This window comes from Pseudophryne corroboree, chromosome 4, assembly GCF_028390025.1.
Source record: "Pseudophryne corroboree isolate aPseCor3 chromosome 4, aPseCor3.hap2, whole genome shotgun sequence".
Classification (NCBI taxonomy): domain Eukaryota; kingdom Metazoa; phylum Chordata; class Amphibia; order Anura; family Myobatrachidae; genus Pseudophryne; species Pseudophryne corroboree.
In genome coordinates, this window is record NC_086447.1 from 613624176 (window position 1) to 613644136 (window position 19961).

Genomic DNA, 19961 nt, shown 5'->3' on the forward strand with positions numbered 1-19961 from the left:
TGCAAAGGTTTTAGCCAGGTGCAGAAAAAATGAAAAAAGCTGCAAACTAAGTAAGAATGCTTTCAAACATAGAAGTGTTAATAGTTTATTTTTAGCAATTAACAAAATGCAAAGAGAATGAACAGAAGAAAAATTAATTCTTCTAGATAAACTTGTACAAAGTCAGGGATTATAGTCAGGTGTATGATTAACCAATCATCCTCAGAACAGAACCTTCAGGGGTTGTCTCTCCTCTCTACTCAGCTGATAAAGGAAAAAACTATGTTGGCTGCCATAAAGTATTTTAAAAAAAAAAAGGCAAAATGTACACAATAATTGCAAAACCTACACAATGCCAACATAGTTGTGAATTACCCTAATTTATTATTATAAACAAGTTCACTAAATCTGTCATTAATTCTTTTTTTCCTCCCAGCTGTATGTTTCTCTGGTGAATGTGCTTCAAATTCAGTTTTTATTCTGTACTTTTTTCATACCTGCACTGGGGTCTCCAGAGTATAGATATGTTCTCCACGGACATTGTAGAACTTGATGAGGGCGCTTTTCAGAGACTGACCACTGGCAAGCTCAGGTAAAATATTCTGTTTCTCCATCCCTGCAACAGCCAGCAAATCTCCTTGTGTGCACCACTGAACCACTACATCTAAAATCAAACATATCAACACTGAAACATGCATCTCTCCCTTGATTTAGCTACCATACATTATTAGAATATTTAGCAGAGAGAACAGTAATATTACACAGATATGTCCAAAAAAGCATAATTGTACATTCTCCAGGCTTTTGTATTGCATAAAAACATCTTGCTTTGTTCTAGTGAAGATTTGAGTCTCCTTTTTCTCGCTACAATACAGTACAAACTTGGATAGCATATGCTGCCAGGCAGTGCATATGAAAAGTGCACAGGAGAAAGAATCATGAATAATCTATTATTTGTGGTATAAAAGTGCAGTAAAAGTCATTTTATAACAGAGAGTACATATTATCATAGAAAATGTATAAGAAGCTTCCTTCAAAAAGAGAGCAGAAGATGTACTGTATATTTAGGTTTCTTGATCAAAAATACTACTGGCAATGCATATCAATGTTTGATAATATTTGATCGAGCTGGGGGTGGGTGTTTGGGGTGAGCTGGTGATGTTTATTTTGGTTACTCTGTGAAAGATAAATCCCATGACACAAGATAAAACTGCTCAGAAAAACCTTTTCCTTTTAGCATGGAACATTTTGGGGGATATCCAATTCGACCCGGTAATTTACCAGGGCTAATTGTCCCGCCGGGGGATATCTAATTGGCCCCAATAAGCCGTCGCGTGCCACAGCTTATCTGGGATTTTGTTTCACCTGCCTCCGGCAGGCGAAGCAGAATCCCCGGAAACAGCCCCGTTTTTGTCCGAAAACGGGGACGTTACACACGAAAACACACAGGTTTCACTGATCCTGTGTGTTTTCGGGAGAAAGGTTTTTTTTTTTTTTTTTACAGGCGATCCATCTGGATAGCCTGTAAAAAAATAAATCGGTGAAACATCGGAGAGAACGGCCGTTTTTCGGACCTGATGTTTTAACGGGGATAATTGGATATCTCCCTTTGTCTAAATAATAAGTTAAATTAGTCATTGTTATTGAAGTACATTACAAAATACTCCCTCTTGAAACTTATCAAGCACATTTTCTAAGCCACTAAATGTCAAATCGCTTCTCACTGGAAAGACCCTACTCGACCTTCTCTGACTGATATCATCAATGCAATCTGGTCACTATACCGCATGGAACACATTACGGATACACTCCACAGCATACCCGGCCACTTTATTAAAATCTAGTCGCCATGGACCAATCACTTTGAGGCTGAGACTCCCTTACAAACCAACAATTACCCAACTCTGACACTATACACCCAGATGCAGTGATGTCCCCCTCCCTTTACCTCAAGCCAACACCGCTTTCTGCTTGTGCTTCTCCCTTCTTTTTCTTTGCTTCTCAGAGGCTCTACCTTCTCCCATCAAAGCCGATAGGGAGAAGGTAGAGCTGTTAGGTTCATTGAGGACCTCTCGTATTTTTTTTCTAGTTATAATCTCATACCTCAGGTTACCTTAAAACTTCCTGTTTTCTGTAAATCAGAATCTGATCTCCTCAACATTCCTAATGTTATTGCAATGCTTTACCACTGCTTTGCTTATTGTTTGAGGGGAAGTGCGGGTGAGATCACAAGGCCTGTTCGGAAAATGCACAGAACAGAACTTCCTGATAATTTGGAATCTGTGTGCAGCGCAGAACCCGAGTCAAACTCTGAATCAGGCCCTAAAATCAATAATAAAATAAATATTACATATATACATATATATATATAACAAAAGGTCCTGTACTCGCATCAATTATTCAAGGGTGGGTGCTATCCCAACAGAACGAAGTCCGCTAAATATATAGGTGTCCACAAAGGTGGCGGGCGCACTCTCACTGATACACAAATTCTTCAATGAATATCAATTGTTCTTTATTGTAGCCTCATACAATCGACGTTTCTTTTTCAAGAAAGGCAATACGAAATAATTTATTCTCGGTATGTCTCCTGGGAACACATGGCTGATTCTGACTCCTGGTTGGACTGATTAGCCTATAGGAACAACAGTGAACCCAGGATACAGCACACTGGGATTGTGATCCTTATAGTTGCTATGGGACCACATATGTTGTTGGTAGTCCGCAGGATGTTGATACTGCTGCCCCTGAGCCCATGAGCATTATCTAATGATTGTATATACCGAGAATAAATGATTTCGTATTGCCTTTCTTGAAAAAGATCCTGTGGAAGGATCGAAACGTCGATTGTATGAGGCTACAATAAAGAACAATTGATATTCATTGAAGAATTTGTGTATCAGTGAGAGTGCGCCCGCCACCTTTGTGGACACCTATACATATATATATATATATATATATATATATATATAAATGCCCTTTTGACTGGCACCTTGGCAAGCTGTTTGATAAAGGGAGTGCCAACCATCTGGAGCTTGTATATATACATATATATATATATATACACACACACACACACACACACACACACACACACACACACACACACACACACATATATATATATAGCAATTCCATGAAGGCGGCACTCGGATAGAAGACAATGTGACAAATATATAGATGATTTATTTGTCATCTGGACAGGTACAGAACAGTCTTTTGTGTCCCTCATGCAATATCATAACGCTTCTGATCATCCGGTTAAATTTACGTATAACATGGATGCCCAGACAGTAAACTATCTGGATGTGAAAGTCACTTTAATGAATGGCTCTATTTACACTGAGTTGTATAAAAAAATCTACAGATAGGAACACAGTGCTCCATGCCCGAAGTTTTCACCGTGATAAAATGAAATTTGGATTGCCATATTCGCAGTTCATTCGGGCTATACGCATTTGTAGCAGAAAGGAAACTGCGAATGTTCATATAGATAATATGATTCAGGAGTTTGTGTTACGTGGCTATAACCTGGATTCACTTAAAAAAGTAAAGGAGAAGGATATGAATTTATCTAGAGAGCAATTGCTCAATAGGAAGGATAGGAGGACTAAGAGTAATTTTCTACAATGGGTCAATCATTACAATGTTGCCAGCGGTAACATTACTAAGGGGTATATGCAATTGCGGTCGAATTGCCGCAAATGTCGAAAAACGGGGCATTTTCGACAAAAAAAACCTGTCGAATTGGAAGTGCTGTTATATAGTATACCAAGCCAGGTTACCTAAGGAGGGCACCGGGACACCTATACCATTATTGGGAGTGCTGCCTCAATCTGTTTTATATATATATATATATATATACACATACATACACAGTGCATCTGGAAAGTATTTACAGCGCTGCACTTTTCCACTTTTTGTTATGTTACAGCCTTATTCCAAACTTGAATAAATTATTTTTCCCCTCAAAATTCTCCACACAAAACCCCATAATGTCAAAGTGAAAAAACTGTTTTTGAGATTTTTGATAATTAAAACTAAAAAACTAAGAAATCACATGTACATACGTATTCACAGCCCGTGCTCAATACTTTGTTGATGCACCTTTGGCAGCAATTACAGCCTGAGGTCTTTTTGAATATGATGCCACAAGCTTGGCACCTATCTTTGGGCAGTTTCACCCATTTCTCTTTGCAGCACCTCTCAAGCTCCATCAGGTTGGATGGGAAGTGTCGGTGCATAGCCATTTTCAGATCTCTCCAGAGATGTTCAATCGGATTCAAGTCTGGGTTCTGGCTGGGCAACTCAGTGACATTCACAGAGTTGTCCTGAAGCCACTCCTTTGATATTTTGGCTGTGTGCTTAGTTAGGGTCATTGTCCTGCTGAAAGATGAACCGTCGCCCCAGTCTGAGGTCAAGAGCACTCTGGAGCAGGTTTTCATCATAATTCACTGTAGGGATGGTATTGGCCTGGTGATAAACGGTGACTGTTTTTCTCCAAACATGACACCTGACATTCACGCCAAAGAGTTCAATCTTTGTCTCATCAGACCAGAGAATTTTTTTTCTCCTGGTCTGAGAGTCCTTCAGGTGCATTTTGACAAACTCCAGGCGGGCTGCCATGTGCTTTTTACTAAAGAGTGGTTTCCGTCTAGCCACTCTACCATTCAGGCCTGATTGCTGCAGAGATGGTTGCCCTTCTGGAAGGTTCTCTACTCTCCACATGCTGTAGCTCTGATAGAGTGATCATCAGGTCCTTGGTCACCTTCGTGACTAGGGCCCTTCTCCCCCGATTGCTTAGTTTAGACAGCTGGCCAGCTCCAGGAAGAATCCTGGGGGTTCCGAACTTCCATTGACAGATGATGGAGGCCGCTGTGCTCATCGGGACCTTCAATGCAGCAGATATTTTTCTTTACCCTTACCCAGATATGTGCTTCGTGACAATCCTGTCTCGTAGGTCTACAGACAATTTCTTTGACTTCATGCTTGGTTTGTGCTCAGACATGCACTGTCAAGTGTGGGATCTTTATATAGACAGGTGTGTGCCATTCCAAATCATGTCCAATCAACTGAATTTACCACAGGTGGTCTCCAATTAAGCTGTAGGAACATCTCAAGGATGATCAGTGGAAACAGGATGCACCTGAGCTCAATTTTGAGCTTCATGGCAAAGGCTGTGAATACTTATGTACATGTGATTTGTTAGTTTTTTATTTTTAATAAATTTGCAAAAATCTCAAAAAAACTTTTTCACATTGTCATTATGGGGTATTGTGTGTAGAATTTTGAGGGGAAAAAATGAATATATTTCAGTGTGGAATAAGGCTGTAACATAACAAAATGTGGAAAAAGTGAAGTGCTGTGAATACTTTCCGGATGCATTATATATATATATATATATATACACACACAAATCTACTTCCGGATGTTTTCTGTTTGATGCAGGCACAGTTGATGAGAAGGAAACTCCACCCACTTAATACTTCAAGTCATGAGTATAGTGCGCTGTGGAATGTGTGCGTGCTACATAAATAGCAGGTAATAAATAAATAATAAATCAATAAATGGTGTGGGCCAATCATGCCACTTACACTGCCAGCTCTAGGGGTATTTTGATTTGAAAGTATGTGTTTAATATGTTGCACTGATGTACTGAGTAGGTTTAACTATAATAAAATGATCCTAGACGCCAATAAAGGTGGTATATATCGCAATCCATCTCCGCTTAGTATCATACCCTTTCTAGGATTGACATAGCATTAAACTTGCAGTTAGGGAGGAGGGAGTATAAATGTAGAGGGGTTCTCTCTCTTGTGCAATACGTTCAAACTTAATCCTATCTGGCTAATGCTGAACATACATGCTACAATTATCTGGCCGATCCAGATAATCTAGTGGATCAACCAGATCACCGCAGTGTGTATGAGGCTGACCAATCTGAAATTATTAATCGGTTGGGATTGTTGGATCATACGGCAGGTCCTTCCGATGCAATTTTTTTAAGTGTCCAGTCAGCCGTGTATACCCTGCTTTGGCCGACTGAAGACATTTTCCCTGTTCCTTCACATGGGATGGAACAGGGAATTGTCTCCTCCCGGGAGGCGGAGCGCTGATATCAGGTGACATACACTGTGAGAGATCTGATGGTGTATGTATCAGATATTGGAAGTGGCAGATTAGATGCCTGTCGGTCTGACAGGTATTTTATCTGCCTGTGTATGCCCAGCATAACACTGATGGACGAAGGGTCAAAATTCGGTAGATATGTCTTATGGATCTAATTTTTGGGAAATGTTTTTAATAAGGCCCTCTAATTTAGCCCTGCAACAAGGATTTGCATTAACAAAGCAATTTAAGATCAGTAGGAGAACAGAAGAAGGGTGCTAGCTATTGCCTGCTTTGTTTCTAATGGCTAGTGAACTCCTTTCGTGCGTTCTTAAAGACAGTATTAAAACCAATTGTTATACAAGTATACAGCGTGAGAATAATATATCTTTGTATACAGACAATAAACTGCTTTCCTATCAGATGATGGGGGTCTCACTGTCCATTTTTTGTATTAGGTAAATAAATTTGGCAGCTTTCCTGGCTTAACAATAAATTGACATAACAGCAGCACTGACCGGCTCCATTAAAAGCTGTGATGCTGCCTATTGAAGAACAGTGTACACTCCTCTATTACCCGTCTCCGGCAAGACCTCGGCGGCTGCTGAGGACAGAGTGGGGAAGTGGCAGTCAGGAGCTGTGAACTCCGGCAGTGAGAGAGAAGCACTCCCCGTGACAGACGATCAGTGAGAGGGGCTTTCCCAGAACAGGACAGTCAGGAGGCAGCTCCATTTCATATAATGCAAAAGAGGAGGCGGCTGCTGCAGAGAGAACCCTGTGGAAGGGAACAGCTAGCTCCAGGATAGAGACTCTGCTCTAACAGACTCTGACAGCCTAGGGACATGATACGGCCAGTAGAAGAGAATTCATAACAGCTTGCGCACACAGACAATCCAGTGCCTCAGGTTGTTCATTGCCCAATAATACCTCACACCGTACAAGTGTGCAGCAGTCTGATAAGCAGGACATTAAATTCACCAGAGAATACCTCCTAGTTAGAGAACCACAGCACTAATAGACTGTTCTCTAGACATCTCATAAGCTTATTACAGGAGGTAGGTGGTATAACCCAGCATTATGGGCTTGAACCAGTAGCCACACATATTGTAGGCTAGGGAGTGATTAAACATTTAATCCCAGCAACAGATACTGTGCAGGTGTATATGAACAACAACCACACTACAACATTTCACTTATACCTAAGTTTGCATGTATAGACTCTCTCCTAGGGAAGAATTAACAACCAGATTTTAGCAGGGGACACCCTTCTGGAGAGAAGTTCCTCTCCAACTTGACAGTGGAAAGTTATTCAACCTAGCACTTAAGGTTCTATTAAAGTAATTATCCCTGCACGGAAAAGGACCAATAGTAAACGGAGGCAGGAAACCAAATCTCACAACAATTGCAGGGAATAGTGACTACCTACTGCATCATCTCAGGAAACACCACTGCTCATTAGATGCTAGAGTACAGCAGGGAAGCTATAGACGTTCCAGTAGAAAGGAGCCAAATAACTTAAATTGTCAGGAAAGGGAATTCTTACCTGCACAGGAGGCCAGTTACAGTCCACTGTTAATAGCTCTATTTATATCTGACAAACCAAGGAGTACTCTGCTACTAAGTGCACTATTTTATAAACTTTGATTGAACTAAGTTACCCCAAGGGTATAAGATACTTTTGTGAACAGTACATATCTTGCAATATAATAGTTATGGTAGATTTACCGTTGATAATTATTTCTCTTAAGTCCACAGTATCCACAGGATAAACATTGGGATATGAGGTAGCAACAGCGGATTGGCACCAACGATCAAAGCTTTCTGCCTCCCAGAATGCAACGGCCCAGTCCCCGATATCCCCGCCTCCTGGCTCAGGCAATTCAGTTATTTTCCAAAGCTCAACTCAGGAGCATCACAGAGAGCCCTAATCAGGTGAGAGGAACACGCATGCACACCCTTCCATACAAGAAGAAAGAGGTTAGTAGGTGAAAGGATCCTCAAATCAGGTGCGTCAGAGTGGGATTCCTGTGGATACTGTGGACTTTGGAGAAAGAGTTATCAACGGTAAGTCTACCATAACGAATATTTCTCCTGCAGGGTCCACAGAATAAACATTAGGGTGTCCCAAAGCAAATTTAGTGGTGGGGATTGGAAAGGAGAATCCTTCACCTGAATTCAGCGTCCTGAGAGGCAAATGTATCAAAGGCATAATGTCTAATGAATGTGTTAATGGAAGACCATGTGGCTGCCTTACATCTCTGTTCAATTGAAGTACCATGTTGTGCTGCCCATGACGGACCTACCTTACGAGCAGAGTGAGCAGACACATTAGCCAGAATAGGGAGATCAGCTTGAGAATATGCTTCTGAAATAGTCATCTGAAGCTACCTCGCCAGTGTCTGCTTGTCAGCAGGCCATCCTCTCTTGTGAAATCCAAAGAGAGTGTCTGTCTTTTTGATGGCAGTGGTGCGATCCACGTAGATCCTTAAAGCACGGACTACGTCCAATGATGCATCTCCTGCAGAAAGGTCCGGCCCTTGGAAGGCCGGGACAACAATTTCTTCATTAAGGTGGAATTTAGATACCACCATAGGAAGATAACTAGATTTGGTTCTAAGAACCGCTCTACAGTATCTTTATGAGAAATCAGAAAAGAAGCGCGACATAACACAGCCCCTAAATCTGAAACTCTTCTAGCTGAAGCAGTAGCCAGTAGAAAGAGAGATTTAGCGGTCAATCATTTAAGATCCACTTGCTTTAGTGGTTCACATGGAGCAACTTTAAGTGCCTTTAGGAATAAACTTAAATCCCAAGGCACTGCAGGAGGAACAAAGGGAGGTTGGATGTGAAGCATTCCCTGAAAGAAAGCCCAAACATCCTGTAAGTTAGCAATTTTCTTTTGGAACCATACAGTCAATGCTGACACCTGCACTCTCAAAGAAGCCACCCATAGACCTTTGTCCATTCCTGCCTGAAGGAATGCATGGACTCTGGAAACTCTGAAAGACCTAGGGTCAAATTTCCGGTCACTGCACCAGTGAATATACGCAGGCTTGCCCTATTCGGTGATAAAATGCGAGCTGAGGATGGTTTCCTTGCTCTGAGCATTGTTTGAATTACCAGTTGTGAGAATCTTCTTGCTTTCAGAATGAAAGTCTCAAGAGCCATGCCGTCAAAGACAGTCGATCCAGGTGCTTGTAATAGCAAGGACCCTGTGACAGCAGATCTGGACGTTGAGGGAGTAGAAATGGAGCATCCATCGACAGCCTCTGCAGATCTGTGTACCAATGTCTTCTGGGCCAGGCCAGAGCAATTACTATCACGGCACCCTTTCCCTGATTTACCTTTCGCATCACCCTGGGCAACAGGGTGATCATTGGAAACACATAGGCCAGATAAAACTCCCATCTCACTGAAAGGGCATCCACAAAGGTCGCTCTGGGATCCCTTGTTCTTGACCCATACGCGGGAACTTTGTTGTTCTGACGGGACGCCATGAGATCTATCTCCGGTAACCCACACTTGTCTACCAGAGTCTGGAAGACCTCTGGGTGTAATTCGTTTGCATGAATGGCGTGTCGACTGAGAAAATCCACTTCACAATTTCGGACTCCCGGAATAAACACTGTGGACAAGGCTGGATGATGAAGTTCTGCTTACCTTAATGTGCGGCTTACCTCTGTCATTGCATTTTGGCTGCAAGTTCCTCCTTGATGATTGAGGTACGCTACTTCCGTAGCATTGTCTGAGCGAATTTGAACTGGTTTCTCCTGAAAAAATGTCCCTTGCCTGAATGAGTGCCATATAAATGGCCCGAAGTTCCAATATATTTATTGGCAGGCAACTTTCTTCCTTAGTCCACTGTCTTTGGAAGAAAATTCTTCCTGACACTGCTCTCCAGCCCTGAAGACTCGCTTCCGTTGTCAAAATTTCCCAATCTGATATCCAAAAGGGTCTCCCTTTGTCCAGATGAGATGTCTGTAGCCAGAAGGCTAATGACCTCCTTACTTCCATAGGAAGAACCATAGTCGGCGTTTTTATTGTCTGATGAAAACCAATCCATTTAGAAAGGATCAGATGTTGTAGAGGCCTCAAGTGGAACGGAGCACACTCCACCGTGTCGAATGTCGACACCATCAATCCCATCACGTGCATTGTTGCGTGAATGAATATCATCTGACTGTGTAGCAGCTCCTGAATCCTTGATTGAATTTTGGATATTTTGTTCAGAGGCAAAATCAATCTCTGAAGACCCGAATCCACACAGCCCCTAAGTGAGTCATCCGTTGTAACAGAACCAGGGACGACTTTGCCCAATTTATGAGCCAACCATGTCTCTGCAAACAAGCTATTGTCTGTTGCCGATAACACTGAAGCAATTCCTGAGATTGTGCCAGGATTAATAAATCGTCGAGGTATGGAAAAATCCTTATGGCCTGCTGAAGGAGATAAGCTGCCATTACCACAATAATTTTGGTGTATACTCTGGGAGCTGTGGCCAGTCCAAATGGTAGGGCTTGAAACTGAAAATGTTGCTGGAGGATACCAAACCTGAGATAGCACTGATGGGACAGTGCTATAGGAACATGTAGAAAAGCATCCTGGATATCCAAGGATACCATAAAATCATACGACTCCATGGCCAAAATAATGGAACGTTAAGTCTCCATATGAAACCGAGGCACTCAAATGTACTTGTTCAACCCTTTGAGATTGAGTATGGGCCGGAATTTACCCATTTGGCTTCTGGACTAGAAACAGGTTGGAATAAAAACCTTGTCCAGGAGGAACTGGAATTATCCCTCCTGACTGAAGCAACTTCTGTACTGCCTCTTGCAAAGTCCTGGCCTTCGTTTCCACTGAAGATGGGCTGGTACAAAAAAAACCTTTGTGGAGGGTATTTCTTGAAAGCTAATGCATAACTATGAGATACCGCTTCTTGCACCCAGGCATATGCGGTAGACTATGCCTGGGTGCAAGACTGCTGCCAGACTTATGCATACTGAAGAAGTTGGCCTCCCAACCTGGGGTCCCCCAGGTGGAGGCCCGCACCATCAGGCTGATGGCTTATCTTGGAAGCCGGCCCTCTGGTAGCCCAATGCTTTTTAGTCTTACCAGACTTGTCAGGTTGAGACTGTTTGCCATAACCCTTTCCTTTTGCTTTTTATTGAGTCCAAAAGGGCCGAAAAGCTGGAAATCTAGGCTTGGATTTGTGTGTGGAAGGAAACTTCACTTTCTTGGAGTCTGCTTCGGACTCCAAAATACGGGTTAATTCTTTACCAAAAACAATATCTCCAGTAAAAGGCAATTACTCCAGAACCTTCCTGGATTCTGAGTCAGCTTTCCATGTACGCAGCCAAACCACTCTGCGAGCTGCTACTGCTGAGGCTGATGCCTGAGAGGCAATTGTACCCATATCCATAGCTGCTTCTTCCATAAAAATAGCTGCCTGTTTGATATGTGCAATATGGGATTTTTGCTCTCTAGATGCCAAAGAAAGACATGCATCAGCCCAGGTTGCCATTGCTTTTGTCATCCAAGCTGAAGCCACGGCTGGTCTTATGATTGCCCCAGACAAAGAGAAAATGGTTTTTAGAAAACCATCTCTTTTACTATCCATGACATCATTCAGTGATGTTGAAGGCAGAGGTAATGTAGATTTCCGCAACAATCGAATGACATGCATATCTACTTTGGGAGCCACCTCCCTTTTTAAACAGTCCCCAGTCGGAAGAGAATAATGGGAATTCCATTTATTTGGAAATCTTAACTTCTTACTGGGTGTCACCCAAGCCTCTTGCATAATTTCAGTCAGCTGTACTGACCCAGGAAATTCAGTCCTAACTGTTTTTGGACATTTAATCACAGATGCCTTAGATTTTAATCTTGGCTTTGCTGCTGCCTATAAGGATAGAATGGCTTTCATAGCTCTAATTAGCTCAGGTATGTCCACTGAGCTTAGACCTTCATCCTCATCTCTGTATACAGACCCAGAGTGCGATGAGTCCTCATCCTTCGACGAGTCCCCATCTGAAACACGTGTAGACTGTGAAGATGTTGTTTCACCATCGGCCTTTCAGACTGTTTTTGTTTAAAGGCTGCAGATTCCTGTTTGGATTTGATAAACCCCAGGTGGAATGTTGCATTTAAGGGTTAATAGGGTAACCTATCTCTGCTACAGGAGCTAGCATTATCCGCTCAGCTATACTGGATATTATCTGTGCAAACGAAGCCCATGGGGGTTCCATTAGAACCTGTGCCTGCCTTAGATTATTCATGAGGCTTTGGTGAAAACTAAAACAGTTTGAACCAGATCCTGAGAGGTTAACCCAGCTTTGCAAGACAAACATGAAATGAGTGTTGGTGCTGCTGTGGATAGTGTATCCTCCTCACCCTTGCCTTTCTTAGACATGACAAAGAAATCACACACCTGTACAGTTTTAACTACACAATTTGTGACTGAAATCACTTTAAAACTTGTTAAAGTGACATACAATCTGATCCCTCCCTGCCTTTCATCAGCAATGAGGATCAGAATATACAGATACTGTACTGACAAAAAATAGTAACGTCAGCAATCACACTAGCAATCAGTCACAGGTTATACATTAGTATAATAAGCAATATGAGCACATATTCAACTACAAATACATTTCAAATATGTAGGAGAAACATATTACTGCATTACATATATAGGACTTTAAACGTATTCAGTCGCACAGCGAAATAAACAGCAGCAATAGTTTACAGACGCATATGCATCAGGCACTTATCTAACTATTCATACTCAATGGTAGATGGAGACTTAGTGCTGTATCACCCGGCTCAGGAGAGTGGAATACAGGGAGACTTCACCAAGCTTCCTGGATTGATCAATACTTTAGTGAACGCTGAGTGGATCCAGACGCTATTAGTGTACACAACCGCCCCGTTAACCTACAGTGAACACAGATGCCCAAGAGAACACTGACGCACCAGTCATACAGCCGCTTATGCTGCGACCGGGTCCTTTTAGATACACAGCATTTCGGACAGAAGCGGGAAATCAGTTCATGGCAGGAAACTGGTCATGAACCGGGGGGAGGGGCGACCAGGGGAGCGTTTCACTCCCCACTGCTGACATCAACCCCAGGGATCGCGGCCTCATACTACCCCTGGAGCCTATGATCCCCAACGCCTAGCGCTGGTGCACCTGAGGTGGCAGCCGCATCAGCGACTGTTTAGTAGTCTCCATCCCAAAACAGTGCTGCTGAGTCTTGCGTTTCCCCTCTAAGCGGAACCGATGCCTTACCTTCTCCTCGTGCACCGGCCACAGCCTGGTAACGTCTGCTGGACTTGCTAGTACATCCTACACGGACGCCCGCCAAAACAGCACTGTACACATGGGTAAACGTTGTCGCGACCCGGCGGGGAGTTGTTGGAGCGACTCTCTCTAAGGTACGTTTAAGACGCTTTTTAGAAAGAACGCTCAAAAAAAGAAAAGAGTAAGACTATAAAAAATAAAATAAAAAGCTTATGGCTGCTAAAAACCAGCAGCCCACTGACCATGGTCCGGCTCCTACCACACCAAACAAATAAACTGATTTGCGTGAGTCAGGAGGCGGGGATATAGGGGACGGGCCCATTGCATTCTGGGAGGCCGAAAGCTTTGATCGTTGGTGCCAATCTGCTGTCGCTACCTCATAACCCAATGTTTATCCTGTGGATAACCTGTGGACCCTGCAGGAGAAATCAGAGTTTACCAACCTTTATAGGAATAGGTGGTCTTGTTTGTTTGTTTAGTAAGGTTGACTAAAGTTGTGATGCATAATACTGCTGCCTTATTGTACTGCTACTTTGATGATAACCAAGGACATGCTATACAGTTGAATTATGTGTTTGAGGGTGATCAGTATCACTGATCCAGGTAAATCCCTAATGGATCTGTCTGAAGAAGACTACAAGACACAGCATTTCAAGAACAATAAAATTATTTATTGTCTTATTGTACGATTTATTGAGAACGCACCAATTGTTTAAAAGTTGAGTTGCTCATTATTTTGCAAGCGTCCTGTTGGGAAACATTCCACTTATGAACCAGCTCTCCTTTGATAAGTTACTAACAAAATTATTAGCTTGGAAACATACTCCTTGCCTCTCTGAAGCGAGTTTTCACAAAACCTGTACTTAGGACGGTGATCTGGACTACCAGGCAAAGGAAAGCAGAAACCCTATAAGTTACCAACTTACCTCACGACACGTCTTCATCCATTCTTACCTGGGTGTCACATATTTAGCAACTCAATAATGTTGTATTACTCTATGTACCAAAAAGACATAGGCACAGAAGAACACATTGTATCTGTGAGAAGTAATTCACTATACTATATTACTGAAGCCATTAATCTTTCCCATAAAGTTAAAATCTCAATAAGCAATAGCGTGTAAGTCCTAACAACCAGTGTTATTTTGAGAACTGCAAATACCTGCTACAGGAAATTTCTGTCAGCAGGTGTCACCAAAGGCAATACTAAGTGTTCTGGCAATGTTATATACTGTGCAGGAGACTAATGAATGAAAAAAAAAACCCCCGTAAAATAAGTAACATTCCTTACCTTTCAGCCCTGAGCGAATGATGGTTGATGACAGGTCGTCATAGTTATTCATCAAACTGATATCTCCCGAAGTAAATCCTACGGTTAGCAGCGGTTTGATATTGTCCATTGGGATAGGATATGCAGCAGGGCCATCTGCAAAGATTAACAATGTAGTCAAGGTAAACAAGAAACCAGTAAAAATATAAATACAATTACTTCAATAAAGTAAACAATGCTGGAAATATAGCTAAATAAAGACAATCAATAAAGACATTCACTTTGCCTGGTCTTAAATCATCTATCCCCACTGATACAAATATGCATAGAGTTTTAATACATGACTGAAAACAAAAGATTACAGGAAAAGACTACAGTACATTAGGTTACACACAGAGGGCCCATGGTGTTAATGTGATTTTTGCTCCTACAATGGTTGAGGAGGTGGCTTTTTCTCATCTTCCTGTCCAGCTAAACTGTTTGGAGCTGCAAACTGCATGGTGCCTGCAATCACATTTGGACTGGGGAGGGGATAGGGCGACAGCCACTACAATAAGCAGGCACCAATCCAGAGCAGGAGACTTATCAAAGAACTGCCTTGATGTAGCCAAATCGTCATGTTAACCAAAACGGGCATAAAACAGGGCATCGCCCCCTCACTCGTGTGTCATGCGTGGACAATTCTGACTAGGGTTTACAATTCTTGCCAGACTGACCAGTGGATCTGGACAATTAGGGAATTGCGGATTTGGCAAAAGAGGGATGACATTGTACTAGGTCTCTTCAAATAAAGTAGAGGAGGAGATTGTGGCTCAGCAGCCAGGATAGTAGTCAGTAAACTGTGACTATGGTTCTTTCTAGATAGGGTTGTAAATTATAATAGTATGTGTTTTGCATAGACCCACGGGTACTTGTGACTGTAAATTACTATAATCATTTGTGTTGTGCTTTGACAATAAGGTGTCCTATTTTAACTATGATCGCAAATATAGCTGTCCAGATACTGCAAAATAACTAAATTTAAACCCAAACTGGCCCCGACTTTTTTACGTTAAGCCATGCTTGTGATGAAGGACTTTTGTCTGAAACGCGTCTAGCAAGTGGTATTTGGAGACCGGGTGAGACCACTGGGGGAACCCACCTTTGCATGACCAGCTGTGGGGATGCTTATTCGGCCCTACTTCAGCCAGCTGGTCTAAGTTTTACTCCTCTGCAGTTTCTACTTGCCGATTCCTTTTTTGTGGGTTGTCCACTAATTCTTGTACAGGCATGCAAGGTTTGGTTGGTGGTTTAAAAGCTTTTGGGTGCTGATGAATGGATTGCTCTCCGCTTTGGGGTAATGCTGCTTTTTCAGAACTACATTCCTTGGATGATACTTCTTTATGGTTGTTTTATGGTGTGTCCATGTTGGATCAACTTAAAGGGAGTGTGTCTTATGCCAATTGCTCAACTTAGTTTTGTGTTTAATATCCTTAAGACTATGTTCTACTGGTTCTTACCGCTCCGACATGCAGTGGTACAAAGTGGGGTGGGGGAGCAAGACTACTGTCTTAACCTAATTGTCTGTAAGTGCTTTGAGTCATATTCTTCACCTTGGGAAGAATATTTCAGGTCTTGTATTTCTTGTTTTCATTCTAGGGGTTGCAAGTGCTCAGAGGCAAGTGCTCAGAGCCAAGTGGGAGAGTGTTCTGGGTACACCTGTCTGATGAGTATTGGCGTCTTGTTTGTGGCTTCCTTTGGGTGGCCACGCTGTATGCCAGATTCCAACAAATTTAGGACTATAGCCTTCAAACTATATATGGGATGCCAGTGCGCCTGGGGAAATTTGGAAGATTGGCTTCTACCTTCTGTGTGGTGACTGGGATGCTGGTTTCTACTTTGGTTTTTCCCTATGGTCTCCTCCTTCTGGACCAGTATACTGGGTTGTATAACTGATTCTGTGATGCAACAATCATTAACCTTTACAAAATCAGGAATTTCTGGATTGGATCTTGCCGATACACTAAGCCACTCCCTACAAACTTATGTTACAATTCTTCTCACCTTAAAGTGTGCATTGCCAGGACCTGGATAGCTCCTCAGGCCACAACTCTCTCTTCCTGGATGTGGTTAGTCAATTCTACAGTGGCCTATGAGTGATTATGTACAGTACACTAAGCACAAAATGCTCCTTAACGTTTAATAGACAATTGTCTCTTTGGTGTTCCATGAGGTATATCCTAGACCTGGTATCCTCCGCTCGTAATGCTTTTCAGTGTGTACTGTACTTGTGCGTGTACTTGCCACCTCGCTGCATTTTATCACTACGTGGTCATAAAGGAGAGCTGTCTTCTAAAGTCAACCCCCCCACTGGAATTATGCCATATTTAAAAAAAAAAAATTCTATCTTTGCCGTCAAGTAGTTTTTTCACAATTAAGCATTTTTCTATGTTGCTTGTAGCTCGTAATATAGTGTGCCTATTTCTGTTTTTCTTTTTTGTTCTTATGTAATTTGAAAATCTTTTTTTTTAAATATACTTGATTAGAAATCTAAACCCATGTTACAATGAGCCATGTTGTGGCTCCCAATACCTGATTTAGAATACACCTTTTGTAGCATTTGATGCAGATGAAGGAGAGACCTACAGTATGCTTGCTAGAAGCCCATAACAACTGTAAGCATTAGTGAAGTGTACACATTGTTACTTATTATATTACTTTTACTGTGCAAGTTGTACATATAAAGCATACATCATCTCACACACAGGACCAGAACATCAAAGAATTTAAGCAGTCACATATTAGGTTAAAAATAGTAACTGTACAACCGACACACCACGGATGTGGTCAGCTATGCTTGCTTGTCATCACTCAAAATGTGGAACATCTTTAAGAATAGTTACTAGTATATCCATAGGAAAATAAATTGATAAGGTACAAGATTTAAAAATACATTATTGTGCATGTTTTATATATCAGATTAACAAAAGTGGGTATCAGCCCTTGTGTATTGACGTTATTGTCTGTTAACATCGTCACCGTCATCATTCTATTTCCGACAAGTCAGAGTGAGCATACGTGGACCACTGTTTGTAAGATTCTATACACAATCATTTTTTGTCTGTTTCCTGTGTAAAGCAAGAACTATGTAAATAATATTTTATGCATTTTCTGAAAACATCTGCATAACCTATAATTTGAATGTAAGACACAGTATAAATTTCGAGCCGTCTCTTCATCAAATATTTACGGTGATAATTTCCAAGGTAATATCTGATACCCCTACATAGTTCAGTCCAGTGTAGAAGTTGCACTCACAAGCAGGCAAAAATCCACAACAGCTGGGGTGTCAAATCCAGAGGGTAATCTGTGTCAGCAGAGTCCCCAAATATAGTCATGTAGAAGAGGATGCACTCACCAGACTTCTTAATAATGAAGATAATTTTAATCCAATCTCATAGCAATGATGACAGCATGTTCAGGGTCAACATTTCGGTCCCTCACAGGACCTTTGTCAAGACCAATGTAACAGCAGGCAAAGTCACAACCAAACGGTCTGTCCCTGTGGAACTACATATACCAGCCCAGCCACGCCCCATGATCAATCAATGAATCAATCAATCAAATCAATCAATCAATCACAAGATTAGTATCACAAACAAGGCATACCCAGTATGGACAAAGTATTCACTACTATCAGGCATGGTCACCACTACATAATCGGCATGTTACAAATTACAATAAACTACCTCACAAGTACTTACATCTAAGTTGCCGAATACATTAACAAGCGGCTGTGATCCACAAGTGGCATGCACCCACTTCCGCCGGTGCGCTTCATTTCCTATCAGCTGGTCCCGCTGTGAAACGCACAAGTGGTGTTAACGCACAATGCGGACATGATAGTAATGCAGAACGGGGCAAATATACCAAAACAGCAGTATTTCTCTGTAAACCCACACTGGAAAATATACTCAAATATATTAAATAAAGACCATATGATGCACTTATTTCACTTGAAAAAACGTTACATATAGTATATCATGCTGCGAAAGCTGACTCGGTATAAGTAGCTCCAAACTGCCATTTCAACATAAGGTATAAACTGTCCATGAAAACATACATATTAGTGAACAAGACAAATACAACATATAAATGTACAAGCATACAACTATTAACTATTTAATGTTGTACATTATGTAATATATTTGAGTATATTTTCCAGTGTGGGTTTAAACAGAAATACTGCTGTGTTGGTATATTTGCCCCGTTCTGCATGACTATCATGTCCGCATTGTTCGGGTCACGTTAACACCACTTCCGCCTTGTGCGTTTCACAGCGGGGCCAGCTGATAGGAAATGATGCGCACCGGCGGAAGTGGGTGCGTTCCAGCTGCAGCGGCGTGCGTTCCACTTGTGTATCACAGTAATGTATTCGGCAACTTAGATGTAAGTACTTGTGAGGTAGTTTATTATAACATGCCGATTATGTAGTGGTGACCATGCCTGATAGTAGTGAATACTTTGTCCACACTGGGTATGCCTTGTTTGTGATACTAATCTAGTGATTGATTGATCATGGGGCATGGCTGTGCTGGTATATGTATTTACACAGGGACAGGCAGTTTGGTTGTGTCTTTGCCTGCTGTTACATTGGTCTTGATAAAGGTCCTGTGGGGGACCAGAACGTTGACCCTGAACATGTTGTCATCAAAATTATCTTCACTATTAAGAAGTCTGGTGAGTGCGTCCTCTTCTACATGACTACATATATATATATATATATATATATATATGTCACAACTGAGGGTTTAGGCTGACGAGAGGAAGCCTCAGTTGTAGGGGCTGAGATGAAATTAAACCTGGGAGGTTTAATCAGACCCCTGGACATGTAAGTGCAGAATGATTACCCGAAGGTGTGACCATGACAACCAGTTTAAAATTCAAAATAAAAGTTTATTAACAGACTCCGTGTGATAACAAGCAGTATTCAAGTTTAGCAAAGACAGTGGCAAATAACACAGTTCCTGGAATACATAACCATAGAAGGTTTCTCAGAGCACTGGTAGGTTTAGAACAGATGTAAAAGTCCTTTGATGGAATCACCTTACCAGGCCTGGTTGTGGTTGTAGAAATAGCCGAGGAACATGCCAGTAGTTGTAGCAGGTGAATCTGTAACTTGAGTATGCTGCTGTATCAGCTGGATGGAACCAGCCAGGTGGTAAGACACGGAGTGGATGCTGAGTGGAATCAGCCAGGTGATGAAATGCAGAGTGGATGCTGAATGGAATCAGCCAGGTACTAAAGTCACGGAGTGGATGC

At 41.9% G+C, this 19961-nt stretch overlaps 1 protein-coding gene across 3 annotated transcripts in view; it reads right to left on the reverse strand.

Moving 5' to 3' along the window:
- Nucleotides 1-19961, reverse strand: part of TULP4 (TUB like protein 4) — an 807065-nt gene that overhangs the window by 78747 nt on the left and 708357 nt on the right. For all 3 annotated transcript variants that reach the window (XM_063917647.1, XM_063917648.1, XM_063917649.1), the window contains 2 exons: nt 14682-14816; nt 477-643 (listed from right to left, as the gene is read on the reverse strand). In XM_063917647.1, coding sequence (XP_063773717.1) covers nt 477-643; nt 14682-14816 — 302 coding nt within the window. The remainder of the gene's footprint in view (nt 1-476; nt 644-14681; nt 14817-19961) is intronic.